Here is a 13,614-nt window from a genome sequence, read left to right on the forward strand (position 1 = left end):
GGGGGAAAAAAAGGAATAAAGAAGAAATGCAAAATCAACTGGAAAACAAGGTTTAAAATGACAACAATTCATATCTATCAATAATTACCTTAAGTGTCAATAGACTAAAAGACATAGAGTGGCAGTTGAATAACAAAACATAACCTATAATATTCTGCCTGCAGAAATTCTCAGCAAAATATTAGCAAACCAAATCCAACAACATATAAAAAAGATCAAACACCACAATCAAGCTGGATTCATCCCAGGGTCAAAAGATGGCTCAACATATGCATATCAATTAATGTGATACAACTACATCAACAAAAGAAAAGACAAAAAGCACATGATCATCAGGTAGATGATCTATGATCCTCTATCATCAACAGAGGCAAAAAAATCATTTGAAAATTTATTCAGGGTAGAAACTCTCACCAAAGTGGGTACAAAGGGAACATACCTCAGCACAACAAAAGCTATGTAGATAAATGCACAGCCAACATAATACTCAATGACGGAAAGCTGAAACCCTCACTAAAAGCTGAAACAAGACAAGCATGCCCACTCTCACCACTTCTGTTCAACATAGCATTGGAACCTAGCCACAGTAATCAGAAAAGAAAAAAAAAAAAGGATCCAAGTTGGAAAGGAAGAGGTAAAACTGTCATGACATGCAGACGACATGATTCAGTATATACAGAAAATCCTAAAGACTCCACCCAAGAACTACTACAACTGATAAACGAATTCAACAGGGTAGCAGGTTAAAAGATTAACATACAGAAATAGGTTGCATTTCTATATACTAATAATGAAGTATCAGAAAAGGAAAGTAAAAAAAAAATCTTGTTTAGAATCAAATCAAAAAAAAAAGAACAAAGGAGGTGACCAAGGAAGTAAAAGACCCATATGTTGAGAACATAAAACATAGATAAAGGAAACTAAAGATGATTCAAAGAAATGGAAGGATATTCCATGCTCTTGGATTGGAAGAATTAACACTATTAAAATGGCCACACTCCCCAGAGCAATTTACAGATTTAATGTGACCTGTATAAAATTATCTATGACATTTTTAACAAAACTAGAACAAATCATCCTAAAATTTATATGGAAGCATAAAAGACCCAAAATTGCCAAAGCAATTTGGTGGGAAAAGAACAAAGCTGGAGGTATAACTTGTCCCAGACTTCAGAAAATGCCAAAAAGCCACAATAATCAAAACAGTATGGTACTGGCACAAAAACAGACATATGAATCAGCAGAAAAAATAGAGAGCCCAGAAATAAACCTATACTTAGGATCAGTCTTCAACAAAAGAGTCAAGAATATACAATGCAGAACAGTCTCTTTAGCAAGTAGTGCTGGGAAAGCTACAGTCACATGTAAATAAAGTTAGAACACTCCTTCACACCCTACACAAATATAAACTCAAAATGGCTTAAAGACTTAAATATAAGACATGACACCATTAAACTCCTAGAAGAGAACATAGGCAAAGTATTCTCTGACATAAATTGTAGCAATGTTTCTTAGGTCAGTCTCCCAGGGCAACAGAAATAAAAGCAAAAATAAACAAATGAGACTCAAACTTACAAGTTTTTGTACAGCAAAGGAACCATAAAAAAAATGAACAGACAACATACAGACTGGGAAAAACACTTGCAAATGATGCAACCAATAAAGGCTTAATTTTCCAAAATATACAAACATTTTATACAGTTTAATATTTTAAAAAAACCAATCCTATCAAAAAATGTGCAGAACATCTAAATAGACTCTCCAAAGAAGACATACAGATGGCCAATAGGCACATGAAAAAATGGTCAACTATGCTAACTATTAGAGGAATGTAAATCAAAAGCACAGTGAGGTATTACCTCGCACTGGTCAGAATGGCCATCATTAAAAAGTCTACAAAGAATACAACAGACGTGAACATAAATAACTGAAATGAAAAATACACTAGAAGGAATCAATAGCAGAATAACCGAGGCAGAAGAACAGATAAGTGACTGAGAAGACAGAATGGTGGAAATCTCTGCCATGGAACAGAATAAAGAATGAAATGAGAACAGTCTCAGACACCTCTGGGACAACATTAAATGCACTAATATTCGAATTATAGGGGTCCCGAAGAAAAAGAGAAAGGGCCTGAGAAAACACTAGATGAGATTATAGTCAAAAACTTTCCTAATGTAGAAACGGAGAGTCACCCAAGTCCAGAAAGTGCAGGGGGTCCCATACAGGATAAACCCAAGGAGGAACACGCTGAGATACACATTAATCAAAAAAATCTATAAATAATAAATGCTGGAGAGGGTGTGGAGAAAAAAGGAACCCTCCTACGTTGTTGGTAAGAATGTAAACTGGGGCAACCACAACTGAAAACAGTATGAAGTTCCCTTAAAAAACTAAAAATAGATTTGCCATATGATCCAGCAATCCCACTGCTGGGCATATATCCAGAGAAAACTCTACTTCAAAAAGATGGATGCACCTCAGTGTTCAGAATAACTCTATTTACAATAGCCAAACCATGGAAGCAACCAAATGTCCATCAATAGATAAATGGATAACAGAGATGTGGTGTATATAATGGAATATTACTCAGCCATAAAAATAATGAAATAACGCCATTTGCAGCAAGATGGACTGACCTCCAGATTATCATACTAACCGAAAGAAGAGAAAGACAAATGATATGGTATCACTTATATGTGGAATCTAAAATATGATACAAATGAGCTCATTTACAAAACAGAAATAGATTCACAGACACAGAACAAACTCATGGTTACCAAAGGGGGAAAGGAAGGGAAAGAGATAATTTAGGAGTTTGGAATTAGCAGATGCAAACTACATATATAAAATAAATAAACAATAAAGTCCTACTGTATAGCCCAGGGGACTATATTCAACATTCTGTAATAAACCATAATGGAAAATAATAGGAAAAAGAATATATATATATATATATATATATGGTACAACTGAATAACTTTATGTACACCCAAAACTAATGCAACACTGCAAATCAATTCTACTTCAATTTAAAAAATAAAATAAAAATAAAACAATAGGAGTAGGAAAAAGTCAACAATAAGGAAACAAATAGATCACTTAGAAAATGAGCAAAAGACATGAACTGTAACTTCACCAAACAATATACAGATGGCACATAAACACATGAAAACATGTTCCACATCATTAGCCACTAGGGAAACGCAAAATAAAACCACAGTGAGTCATCATTACATACCTATCAGAATGGCTACCATAAAAATAATGATAACACCAAATGTTGATGAGGATGCAAAGAAATTGGGTCACTCATATATTGCTGGTAGGAATATATATGTTTTCACTCTGGAAAACAGCTTGGTAGTTTCTTCACAAACCAAATATAAAACTAACATATAACCCAGCAATTGCTCTCCTGAGCTTTAATCCCAGAGAAAGGAAGACTTACATTCACACAAAAACCTGTTCACAAAGGTTTATAGCAGCTTTATTTCTAATACCTATAAACTGGAAACAACTCACATGTCCTTCAATGGATGAATCATTAAACAAACTGGTACATCCATGCCATGACCTCAGCAATAAATACAGAATGAACTCCAGGGTTTGCTGGGTGAAAAAAAAAGTCAATCCCAAAAGGTTCAATATAAGTTCACTTGTACAACACTCTTGAAATAGCAAAATTATGTAATCTGGACAACAAATTGGTTGCCCGGAGTTGAGGAGATGAGGAAGGAGGAAAGTAGGTATGACAGTAAAAGGGAAACGTGAAGGAACTATTCTGTATCTTGACTATGTCAATGGCAATATCCTAACTGTGTTATTGTTTGTAGTTTTGCAAGATATTTCATTTAGGGGAAACTGGATGAAGGGTACATCTCTATATTATTTCTTCCAGCTGTAGGTAGGTCTACAGTTATCTCAAAATTAAGAGTTTAATTAAAAACATGGTTGATATTTTGTGGTTAAAAAATGGAATTCTAAAGAAAAACTGAGAGACTTTAGGTAGTGACAATTAGTAATTTTGAAAACCTCACTCTCTCGAGGAAAACCTCTCTCTTGGACTTATATTGATCTCTTTACTGAATATAGGGGATGAGCGGGGTGGGAGGACAGTGCATGTACACTGAATTAGTTCTAATAGCATATACAAAGTAGATTTTTAGAGCAAGGTAGAATTTTAGAGAGCATTGACTTCAGCTGAATGCATTAATGTAAGAAAGGGCTGAGGCCCAGAGTAGCCATTATACCAGGAAGCCTGGAGTCAGGGCAGGTATCCAAATAAACATATCCTCAGGGCATTTAAAAATACAAGGTTGGAATAGTGCTTAAAAATTATGACCAAAAATGAAGTTAGATCATTCTGACAGAAATAAAGCTAAGAGTCTTAAAGGAGAATGAACTCAGCAAAGGGAAAAAAAATACAATTTATACTATGACAGTACCTAAGGACTACAAATACTTAGGGTACATATTGGGCAGAAGCTCACATATTTCATTTCTTTCCTAGACAAAAGCCATCTTCTAACATAAACATAAGGAAATGCAGCGCATCTTGGACACCACCCAGAAATCTCCCTTTGATAAGCCAGAGGACTCTTATAGTAAGCTCTTCAAAATGGCTCCAGCCTCTGTCCCGAAAGTCATCTGAAAGTTCGCTGCCTCTTAGAGGGCCCAAGAAGAGGAGAAAATGTTCTCGAGTCAAGGCCACAAAGAATAAAGACATGAAAGCTGCCAGCGGCAAATGGGAGATGACTCCCTCAAGTTCTGAGAAGGATGCAGACGAGAGTCTGCAAGCTGAAGGATCCAGCCCGCAAGGCACTATGCAGACAGCCTCCCATCCAACTAAAACTAAGGGAGAGCAGCCAAAACAGAAGCATGGCCAGCCCACCTTTCACCTGAAGTTGCAGAGGGACACATAATCTACCTTTATGCTGCTTGAAAACTGTGGATGAGAGATAACATGTCTAACACAGTAAAAAGAAAAAGGAAAGAAAGACAAAGGAAGCCCTCCTGGCCCCTCAATCCCTACCCCCTCCCACCTGTTCATGTGCATGTACTAAACTACAAATTTCAGATATCCTATCTTCTTTAGCGGGGACATCTTTCAGAGTTAAAAAGAAATCCAGAAAAATACAGAAAATGAAAAATCACTTAGATATTTATATTTAATTTTTGTCAAGATAAAAAAAGTCTGAACTTTTGATTTCTTCTGAAATGATTTATTCACACAACACTAAAAGACCAAGACCTCAAGGCAAGGATGACATGTACTGCTCTTTGAGTTTCTACTAGGCACTTTAATGAATCAGTCAACAAACACTGTTTCTTTAACTTCTGTCTTGCAGTGTGCTAGAAACCATTAGTGACTTACTGCAGAGAAACGGGTATAGCGGGCAAATAAATCAAGATGGATGGGATAAGTAAGAAGAGAGTCAGTCTGCCTGGAGTTGCAGGTCAACAATGATGGCCACTACAGGATAAAGCCACTGAGAATCAGGAGAGCTAGTTCAAGTTACAGGCCACAAGCTTCATTAGGTCCCAGGAGCAAGATGCAACTAGGAAGATCTGAGGTTGGGGAATGTACTCTCAACAATATTTCCAATGGCCAAAGAGGGTTCAAGGAGAGCTCATGGGGGTATTAAAAGAGTAACTGTTACGTTCTGGGTTTGGTTTTAATAGACTTTATTTTTTAGAGAAGTTTTAGGTTCACAGCAATACTAATCAGAAGGTAGACTCCTATTATCACCATCCCACCAGAGTGATTCATTTGTTACAACTGATGAACCTACACTGATACCTCATTATCATCCAAAGTCCATAGTTTCACATCAGGGTTTGCTCTTGGTATTGTACTTTCTATGGGTTTGGACAAATGTATAATGAAATGTATCTACCATTATAGTATCATACAAATTAGTTTCACTGCCCTAAAATTCTCTATGCTCTCTCTGCCTATTCATCCCTCTCTCCCACTCAAACCCTGGCAACCACTGATCTTTTTACTGTCTCCCTAGTTTTGCCTCTTCCAGAATATCATATAATTGCAATCATAAAGTATGTAGCCTTTTCAGATTGGCATCTTTCACTTAGTAATATTCATGTAAGTTCTATCATGTCTTTCATGGCTTGATAACTCATTTCTTTTCTGCACTGAATTCCATTGTCAATAAAATTTACAAACTTCTAGCCATGTTAATTAGGAAAAAACACACAAATTACTAACATCAGAAACAAAAGAGGGGCCACTAACATTGATTCCATAGAAATTAAAAAGATAATTAAGGAATATTATGAACAACTCTTGACCCCGAAATGCAATAACCTAGATGGAATGGGCTAATTCCTTGAAAGACACAATTTGTCAAAATTCACACAAAAAGCAATAGACAATTTAAAGAGGCCTATATGAATTAAAGAAATTAAATCAATAAATACTAACCTGCCAAAAGAGAAATCACCAGGCCCAGACAAGTTCACTGATGAATTCCACCAAAAATTTAAGGAAGAAATTATACCAGTTCTCTACAATCTCTTCCAGAAGATAGAAGCAAAAAGACTACTTCCTAACATAACCTATGGGGCCAGCATTACCCTAATGCTAAAACCAGACAAGCATATTACAAGAAAAGAAAATTACAGACCAATATCTTCTGTGAACATAGATGCAAAAATCCTCAACAAAGCATTAGAAAATAGAAGCCAATGATGTATAAAAAGAATTATATACCGCGGTCAAGTAGACTTTATAAAATCTAGGTATGCAAGCCTGATTCAGTATTCAGTTATTAATATCCATCACAACAACAGAATAAGGAAGAAAAATTATATAACATCAATATATGCAGAAAAAGAACAAAATCCCACACCCATTCATGAATAGAAACACTCAGCAAATTAAGAGTGGAGAGAAATTTCCTCAATTTGATTAAATATCTATCAAAATATCTATAACTCACATTGTATTTAATGATGAAACTAGATACTTTCCTGTTAAGATAAGAAATAAGGCAAAGGTGTCTGCTCTCCCATTCAAAATCATACTGGAAGCACTAAGTAATGCAATAAGAAAATATAAGGAAGAAATAAAACTGTATTTGTTGACAGAATATATGGTTATCTATATAGAAAATTCCAAAGAATCAACAAAAAACAACCTGCTGGAAGTAATAAGTAATTATAGCAAGATTAAAAGATACAAAGTTAATATACAAAAGTCACCATGTTATACACCAACAATGAATACTAGAGTTTGGAATTAAAAACACAATACCATTTACATCAGCACCAAAAATTCAAATACTTGGGTATAAATCAAAACTGTTCAAGATTTACATAAGGAATACTTAAAAGTTCTGATGAAAGAAATCAAAGAGTAAATAAATGGAGAAATATTCCATGTATACATGGATAGGAAGACTCACTACCATTAAGATGTCAGTTCTTTTCAACTTGAACTACAGATTCAACAAAATTCCAATCAAAATTCTAGCAAATTATCAACCAACTTGATTCTAAAGTTTCCATAGAAAGATTAAAGATTCAGAATGTCCAACACAATATCGAAAGGGCAGAAGAGGTGACAGGACTGATGTTATTTGACTCCAAGACTTAAAAGACTTACAGTCTATAAGAGAGCATTAATCAAGACAGTGTGGTGCTCGCTTTAGCAGCACATATACTAAAACTGGAACGATACAGAGAAGATGAGCATGGCCATTAAACAAGGATGACATCCAAATTCATGACGTGCTCCATAAAAAAGGACAAGTGTGGTATTGGCAGACCTGAATTTCCCATGTCCAGCAAAAAAGAAAAAAACTTTTCAAATGAAGGCCACTGTGATAGGTGGACTAAGAATGAGCTGTGACCCCATCCTCTCTGCAGACGTGACCCAGATTCTGTACCATCTTTGGTTCCCCACACAAGGCAACAGTGAGGCCTGGTAGAGCCTGGGTTTCTGACTTGGCACTGATGCTGCTGACCTTGGCAGAAGGGCTTTATAATAGGAAACAAAGACATACACTAACACTAGGGCTTTCATCCTGATACCATTAAATTGTTCTTTTATAATCAGGCTTTTAAGATAAAAACAATCTGCCCATTATCACCAAAAAAGTTGTATTTCACCTTTATCCCAGAAAGGTGAGTACCCTTTCTGCACATAAAAGGGGTTTACTTGTCTTTGTTTCTTCATAGGAACATCTCTTTATATACTACCATAGCCGAATTCTCTACTTTCAGAAACCTGTTATGAACTCCTAGTTGGCAACTTGTCTTTCAAATAAATAAACTATAAACAAAGAAACAACTATCACTTCATCAAGCATTTGGCCATCTTCACCCCTCACCTCCGAGCCTGGTAAGAGCCTCTCTTCTCCACATTCCTAGGTGGACCATTGACCCAAATCCTGGAGGCCCCTCCAGGATTCCCAGACCAGTCTCTGCAGATTGTTCGGTCCTTTCTTCTCTGGGAAAAGTCTGTGAGGAGAGAACTGTTCATGGAAGAGTCCTCCGTGATGGACACGTGAGACTCTGGGTCTGAGTCTGGTAGATACCAGGAGAGTGAGGTTCTGTTTAAAGAAATAAAAGATGGCACAGTTCGCTGATAGAATGACGCACTCCCTCAGCAGAGGTAACAACAGTCCTGAATACGACTCTGTGCCGATGGTGGCAGGGCCACCCGAGGGCAGGCACCTGGCGCAGAGTCATCCCCAGGTGACTGAGAACACCTGGGCCAAACTACAACAATGCTCCACGGAAATGACACAAAAGGTGCAGACATTGACGGTTCCTCTTGATTTCTCCTGAGTTCTAACTGAACTCCAGATCAGTGAGGAAATACCCTGGGGGAGGCTCTTCATTTCTCTGACCCGGCTTTTCTGCACTGACCAACACAGGCTCAAAAGGGCCTACAGAGAAGCGAGATCCCTGGAACCTCTGTAGGCAGGATCAGGCTTCAAGGCTACAGAAGGAAATTCCAAATCTGGAGAAGGAGCCTCACCCAGGAATGTGGCCCATGCGTCCTCTACTCCACATGACTCACCACCATGCCCTGACGTGCTCGTGTTCAGAGAACAGGTTACAGCGCGACACCACTCTGATCTCTGGTTTTATGCAACGTCAGGTGGGGCCCAGAGTAGCGGAGCTTGTGGGTTCTTTTCTGACTGCCGTCAGCCTTTTACATTTTCCCTGACGCTCAGGACAAATATCACTTTCTATGTGTGCAACAGTGAACAGAACAAAGCGTGTAACGTTTTATTCAACCAGGCCTCCCTTGCCCTGCCCCACCGATGGTCTAGCCTGAGTGCCAGGCACTTGTTTGTTTTCGATGTACTCACTCCACAGGGGCAGAAGCAGGCAGTGTGGTCCACGGCATCCTAGCAGCCAGAGGCCTGGCGTCTGTGCCTTTGGGGCCATGGAGGGCCTTCCGGCGGCCACCAAACTAGCTGTCCAGCTGCTCCTGGAGCAGCGCTCTGATGGTGTCCTCCGACTACTGGGAGCAAAGCCCCTTGGGTTTCCCTTTAGGAGGTGCTTCTGTGGCTCATTCTTTAGTAAGAAGCCAACATAGTTTAAGGAGGAATAAAGAGCTAGTCAGAAGTTTCTCTGCCCTGGATAAAGAATATTATTATGTCAGTGAAAAGATTAGTTTACACAAACCTATAAAGGCCTCAAACTGCCTTTCGCAGAGGCCAGTCCTCCAAGGGTACAAAGTCTGTGTTAGGCAGCACTTAAATGTGGAAGGGTCCACTCTTCACTTGAGGACACAGCAGATCTCGCAAAATGAATCAAAAAGCGATGTCCCTTAACTCTCACATCACGGTGTACTAATGACTCACCTTCGAGAGCACAAGCAACCAGTCAGAAAGGGATGGGAATCCTTCTAGCCCCAACTAATTAAAGCCTAAAGCATCTCAGAAAAAAAAAAAAAATGTGTAGAACAAGTTCAAGGGGAAATAATGGATGGTCTGGATGAAAAGACTCATCTTTCAGGAAAATCTAAACCTGCCTCCCAAGAGGACAAGTGACAGGAGGAGCGTGGGAACTGAAGGACCAGAAAAAGAGAAGTGCTTACAAACTATTACACGTGAGTAAGACAGGCAGTAAGTGATAAAAGGGATCCCTTACAATCTCTCACTCGAAGTGTGCTGCTGGTGGTAAATTCACCTGCTCTCTTTAGAGAAGATCGTACAGAGGATGACAGCGTCTCCCTTTCCAAGGAAGGATGAGGGTCACACTGTGGGGTCACCACGAGGGATGCAGGGTCCCACGCAGGTTCATTTCAGATTTCAGGGCAGCCCTCTCCAGAACATCCACGTGCACCACAGGACATCTGATGGGTTGCTTTCTGTCTCTTTAAAAGTGATTTAGATTAACCTCGATTTAGTTTAACTGCTGTTACTTGATTCTTTTTCTTATTGTTTGATAGAACTATTCATTCCTAAGAGTATTTTTAAATATATATGGTTTTGATTGTGATATGTTATTTACATTTCATTAAGCCTCCTAGAATTAGAAGATATAACTACTGTATTTTTACTCTTAATTAAACCATCATCAATGTTTTACCAAACTAGGTGGAGATATTTGAAACAGAGGGGGACAAAAGACTATTACAATATATGTATCTATTAGAAGTCTATATAAGTAGCTTAATATTTACCTCAATAAACTGTTATTGGTTTTATCAGCTTCAAGAAAACAAAAACCTAAACAACCACAAGACATTCCCAGTTAAACCTATCAGTACTTTTATTAATTTACAACCACTACTTCTTATCATTTCAGATTTGTTCATGATATTCTTTGCTATCTAAATGTCTTTAGATTTTATGCAGTTAAAAAATTTCCCTTTAAAAAATAATAAAGGGGCACAAATCCAGTTCTAGAACTACAACCTGAGAAAACCCTCCATCCACTCCCCAGTGAGAATACCAAAACTTGTTTTTTAAAAAAAAATTAAGTCTTTAAAAATAATCGTAAGGGACTTCCCTAGTGGTCTAATGGCTAAGGCTCCACAGTCCCAGTGGAGGGGGCCAGGGTTCAGTCCCAGGTCAAGGAACTAGATCCCACACGCCACAACTAATGATCTCGCGTGCCGCTGCTAAGACCCAGCAAAGCCAAATAAATAAATAAATATTTTTCTAAAAGAAACTGTCCCAACAACACATAACAAGTGAAGAAACATTTATTTTAAAAAGTCTACTGAATCTCAGTAAGGGGAGTGAGAGTTCATGGCACTTAAACCACAACCCACTTTGCTCTTCACCCCAGTGGAGAGTGAGGGAAACGCCACTCTGTGCAGTATGTGACCAAGGCTGAGAGCTCTGGAGTTCCCTCTACTTATACTGGTTTGTTTGAAACGGAATCTGGAGAAGTTCCTAAGGATGCTGTCAAAAACAATGGAGATGTGGGTGATTAGCAGTTAAGGAGGAGAAGGCAATGGCACCCCACTCCACTACTCTTACCTGGAAAATCCCATGGAAGGAGCAGCCTGGTGGGCTGTAGTCCATGGGGTCGCTAAGAGTTGGGCATGACTGAGCGACTTCACTTTCACTTTTCACTTTCATGCATTGGGGAAGGAAATGGCAACCCACTCCAGTGTTCTTGCCTGGAGAATCTCAGGGAGCCTGGTGGGCTGCCGTCTATGGGGTCACACAGAGTCGGACACGACTGAAGTGACTTAGCAGCAGCAGCAGTTAAGGGGAGCCTAGGAGCTTGATTGGGCTTCCCTGGTGGCTCAATCCACCTGCAGTGCTGGAGACCTGGATTCGATTCTTGGATTCAGAAGATCCCAGGAGAAGGGATAGGCTACCCACTCCAGTATTCATTGGGCTTCCCTGGTGGCTCAGACGGTAAAGAATCCCTGGGTAGGCAATACTGGGTACCCCACTCCAGTATTCCTGCCTGGAGAATCCCATGGACAGAGGAGCCTGGTGGGATACAGTCCATGGGGTCACAGCACACACAGGAGTTTGATAAAGCAACAAACTTAGAAGGCCATTGTGTTGCCAGAGCAAACCAGTGAAAGAGAGCCAGAGAGCGCCCTCCTAGGGTTTAAAAAAAAAATTAGACTTTCAGTAAAAACTAGCAAACTGGACACATATTTAATTTTGCTCCTTCTCAAAAACCTACTAAAATAACAATGTTATCTTACAAGACAAAGCTACAAGGATGAGACTAGGACAGGAGGCCATTTTGGAAGCCAGAAAGCAGGATGGCTTTAACCTTCTCAACTTTAGTGAAAGCTAGATGGAATGGAACAAGACTTTCAAAATTATAAAGGCAAATTATTTTTAACCTAAAATTCTATATTCTTCTATATTTGATCAAATTTAAGAGTAGATAAAGAATAGACTGAAAAAAGCCTCTGATGCAGGAAATATGTGATCCAACATTGGAGAGAGGCAGTAAGAACCCCAGGATGGTGGTGGTGAAATGAAATGCCAGGATGACAGACTGGAGCAGGCTGGAAGGCACTGGGGGAGATTATCCTGGGAGGAGATCAGACACCATGCATGTAAATTCCTTGAAAAGAGAAAAGTACCGTGCAGACGTCAGGGCTGGGTTAGAGTAGAGCACACAGAAAACCAAGGGAACAGACAGAGACGTAAGGCGGGCAGCACCTGCAGAATAAGATAAACTTTCATGCAGGAAAGCAAAGGAAATCATCATTTTCCACCTGGCTCAGCTACTATACATGGTATTTCAGTTCAGTTCAGTTGTTCAGTCGCATCCGACTCTTTGCGACCCCATGAACCACAGCACGCCAGGTCTCCTGTTCATCACCAACTCCTGGAGTTTATCCAAACTCATGTCCATTGAGTCAGTGATGCCATCCAACCATCTTGTCCTCTGTCATCCCCTTCTGCTCCCACCTTCAATCTTTCGCAGCATTGGGGTCTTTTCCAAGGAGTCAGTTCTTCGCACCAGGTGGCCAAAGTATTGGAGTTTCAGCTTCAACATCAGTCCTTCCAATGAACACCCAGGACTGATCTCCTTTAGGATGGACTGGTTGGATTTCCTTGCAGTCAAGGGACTCTCAAGAGTCTTCTCCAACACCACAGTTCAAAAGCATCAATTCTCTGGTGCTCAGTTTTCTTTATAGACCAACTCTCACATCCATACATGACCACTGGAAAAACCATAGCTTTGACTAGATGGACCTTTGTTGGCAAAGTAATGCCTCTGCTTCTTAATATGCTGTCCAGGTTGGTCATAACTTTCCATCCAAGGAGCAAGTGTCTTTTAATTTCATGGCTGCAGTCACTGTCTGCAGTGATTTTGGAGCCCCCCAAAATAAAATCTCTCACTGTTTCCACTGTTTCCCCATCTATCTGCCATGAAGTGATGGGACCAGATGCCATGATCTTAGTTCTCTGAATGTTGAGTTTTAAGCCAACTTTTTCACTCTCCTCTTTCACTTTCATCAAGAGGCTCTTTAGTTGTTCTTCACTTTCTGCCATAAGGGTGGTGTCATCTGCATATCTGAGGTTATTGATATATGGTATTTACATAGTTACAATATTGTAGACACTAAGTATCAGTTTAGACAAATAATGACCAATTTGAAAGAGGGAATGAGGACTTGTATTTGTGGAACAGAAGTGA

The 13,614-nt window shown here is 39.3% G+C and overlaps 1 protein-coding gene and 1 non-coding gene across 2 annotated transcripts in view; both read left to right on the top strand.

Annotated features, from left to right (window-relative positions):
• AGBL3 (AGBL carboxypeptidase 3) overlaps positions 1-4,925 on the top strand; it is a 101,982-nt gene extending 97,057 nt beyond the window's left edge. The window contains exon 16 of the mRNA XM_068973198.1: positions 4,514-4,925. Within this exon, the coding sequence (XP_068829299.1) occupies positions 4,514-4,925 (412 nt within the window). The remainder of the gene's footprint in view (positions 1-4,513) is intronic.
• Positions 4,926-7,660: 2,735 nt separating this feature from the next.
• Positions 7,661-7,767, top strand: LOC138080518 (U6 spliceosomal RNA). The gene has a single exon (XR_011144978.1). It is a non-coding gene; the product is annotated as a U6 spliceosomal RNA (small nuclear RNA).
• The last annotated feature ends 5,847 nt before the right edge of the window (positions 7,768-13,614 follow it).

Source organism: Capricornis sumatraensis, chromosome 5 (genome assembly GCF_032405125.1).
Source record: "Capricornis sumatraensis isolate serow.1 chromosome 5, serow.2, whole genome shotgun sequence".
Taxonomy (NCBI): Eukaryota; Metazoa; Chordata; class Mammalia; order Artiodactyla; family Bovidae; genus Capricornis; species Capricornis sumatraensis.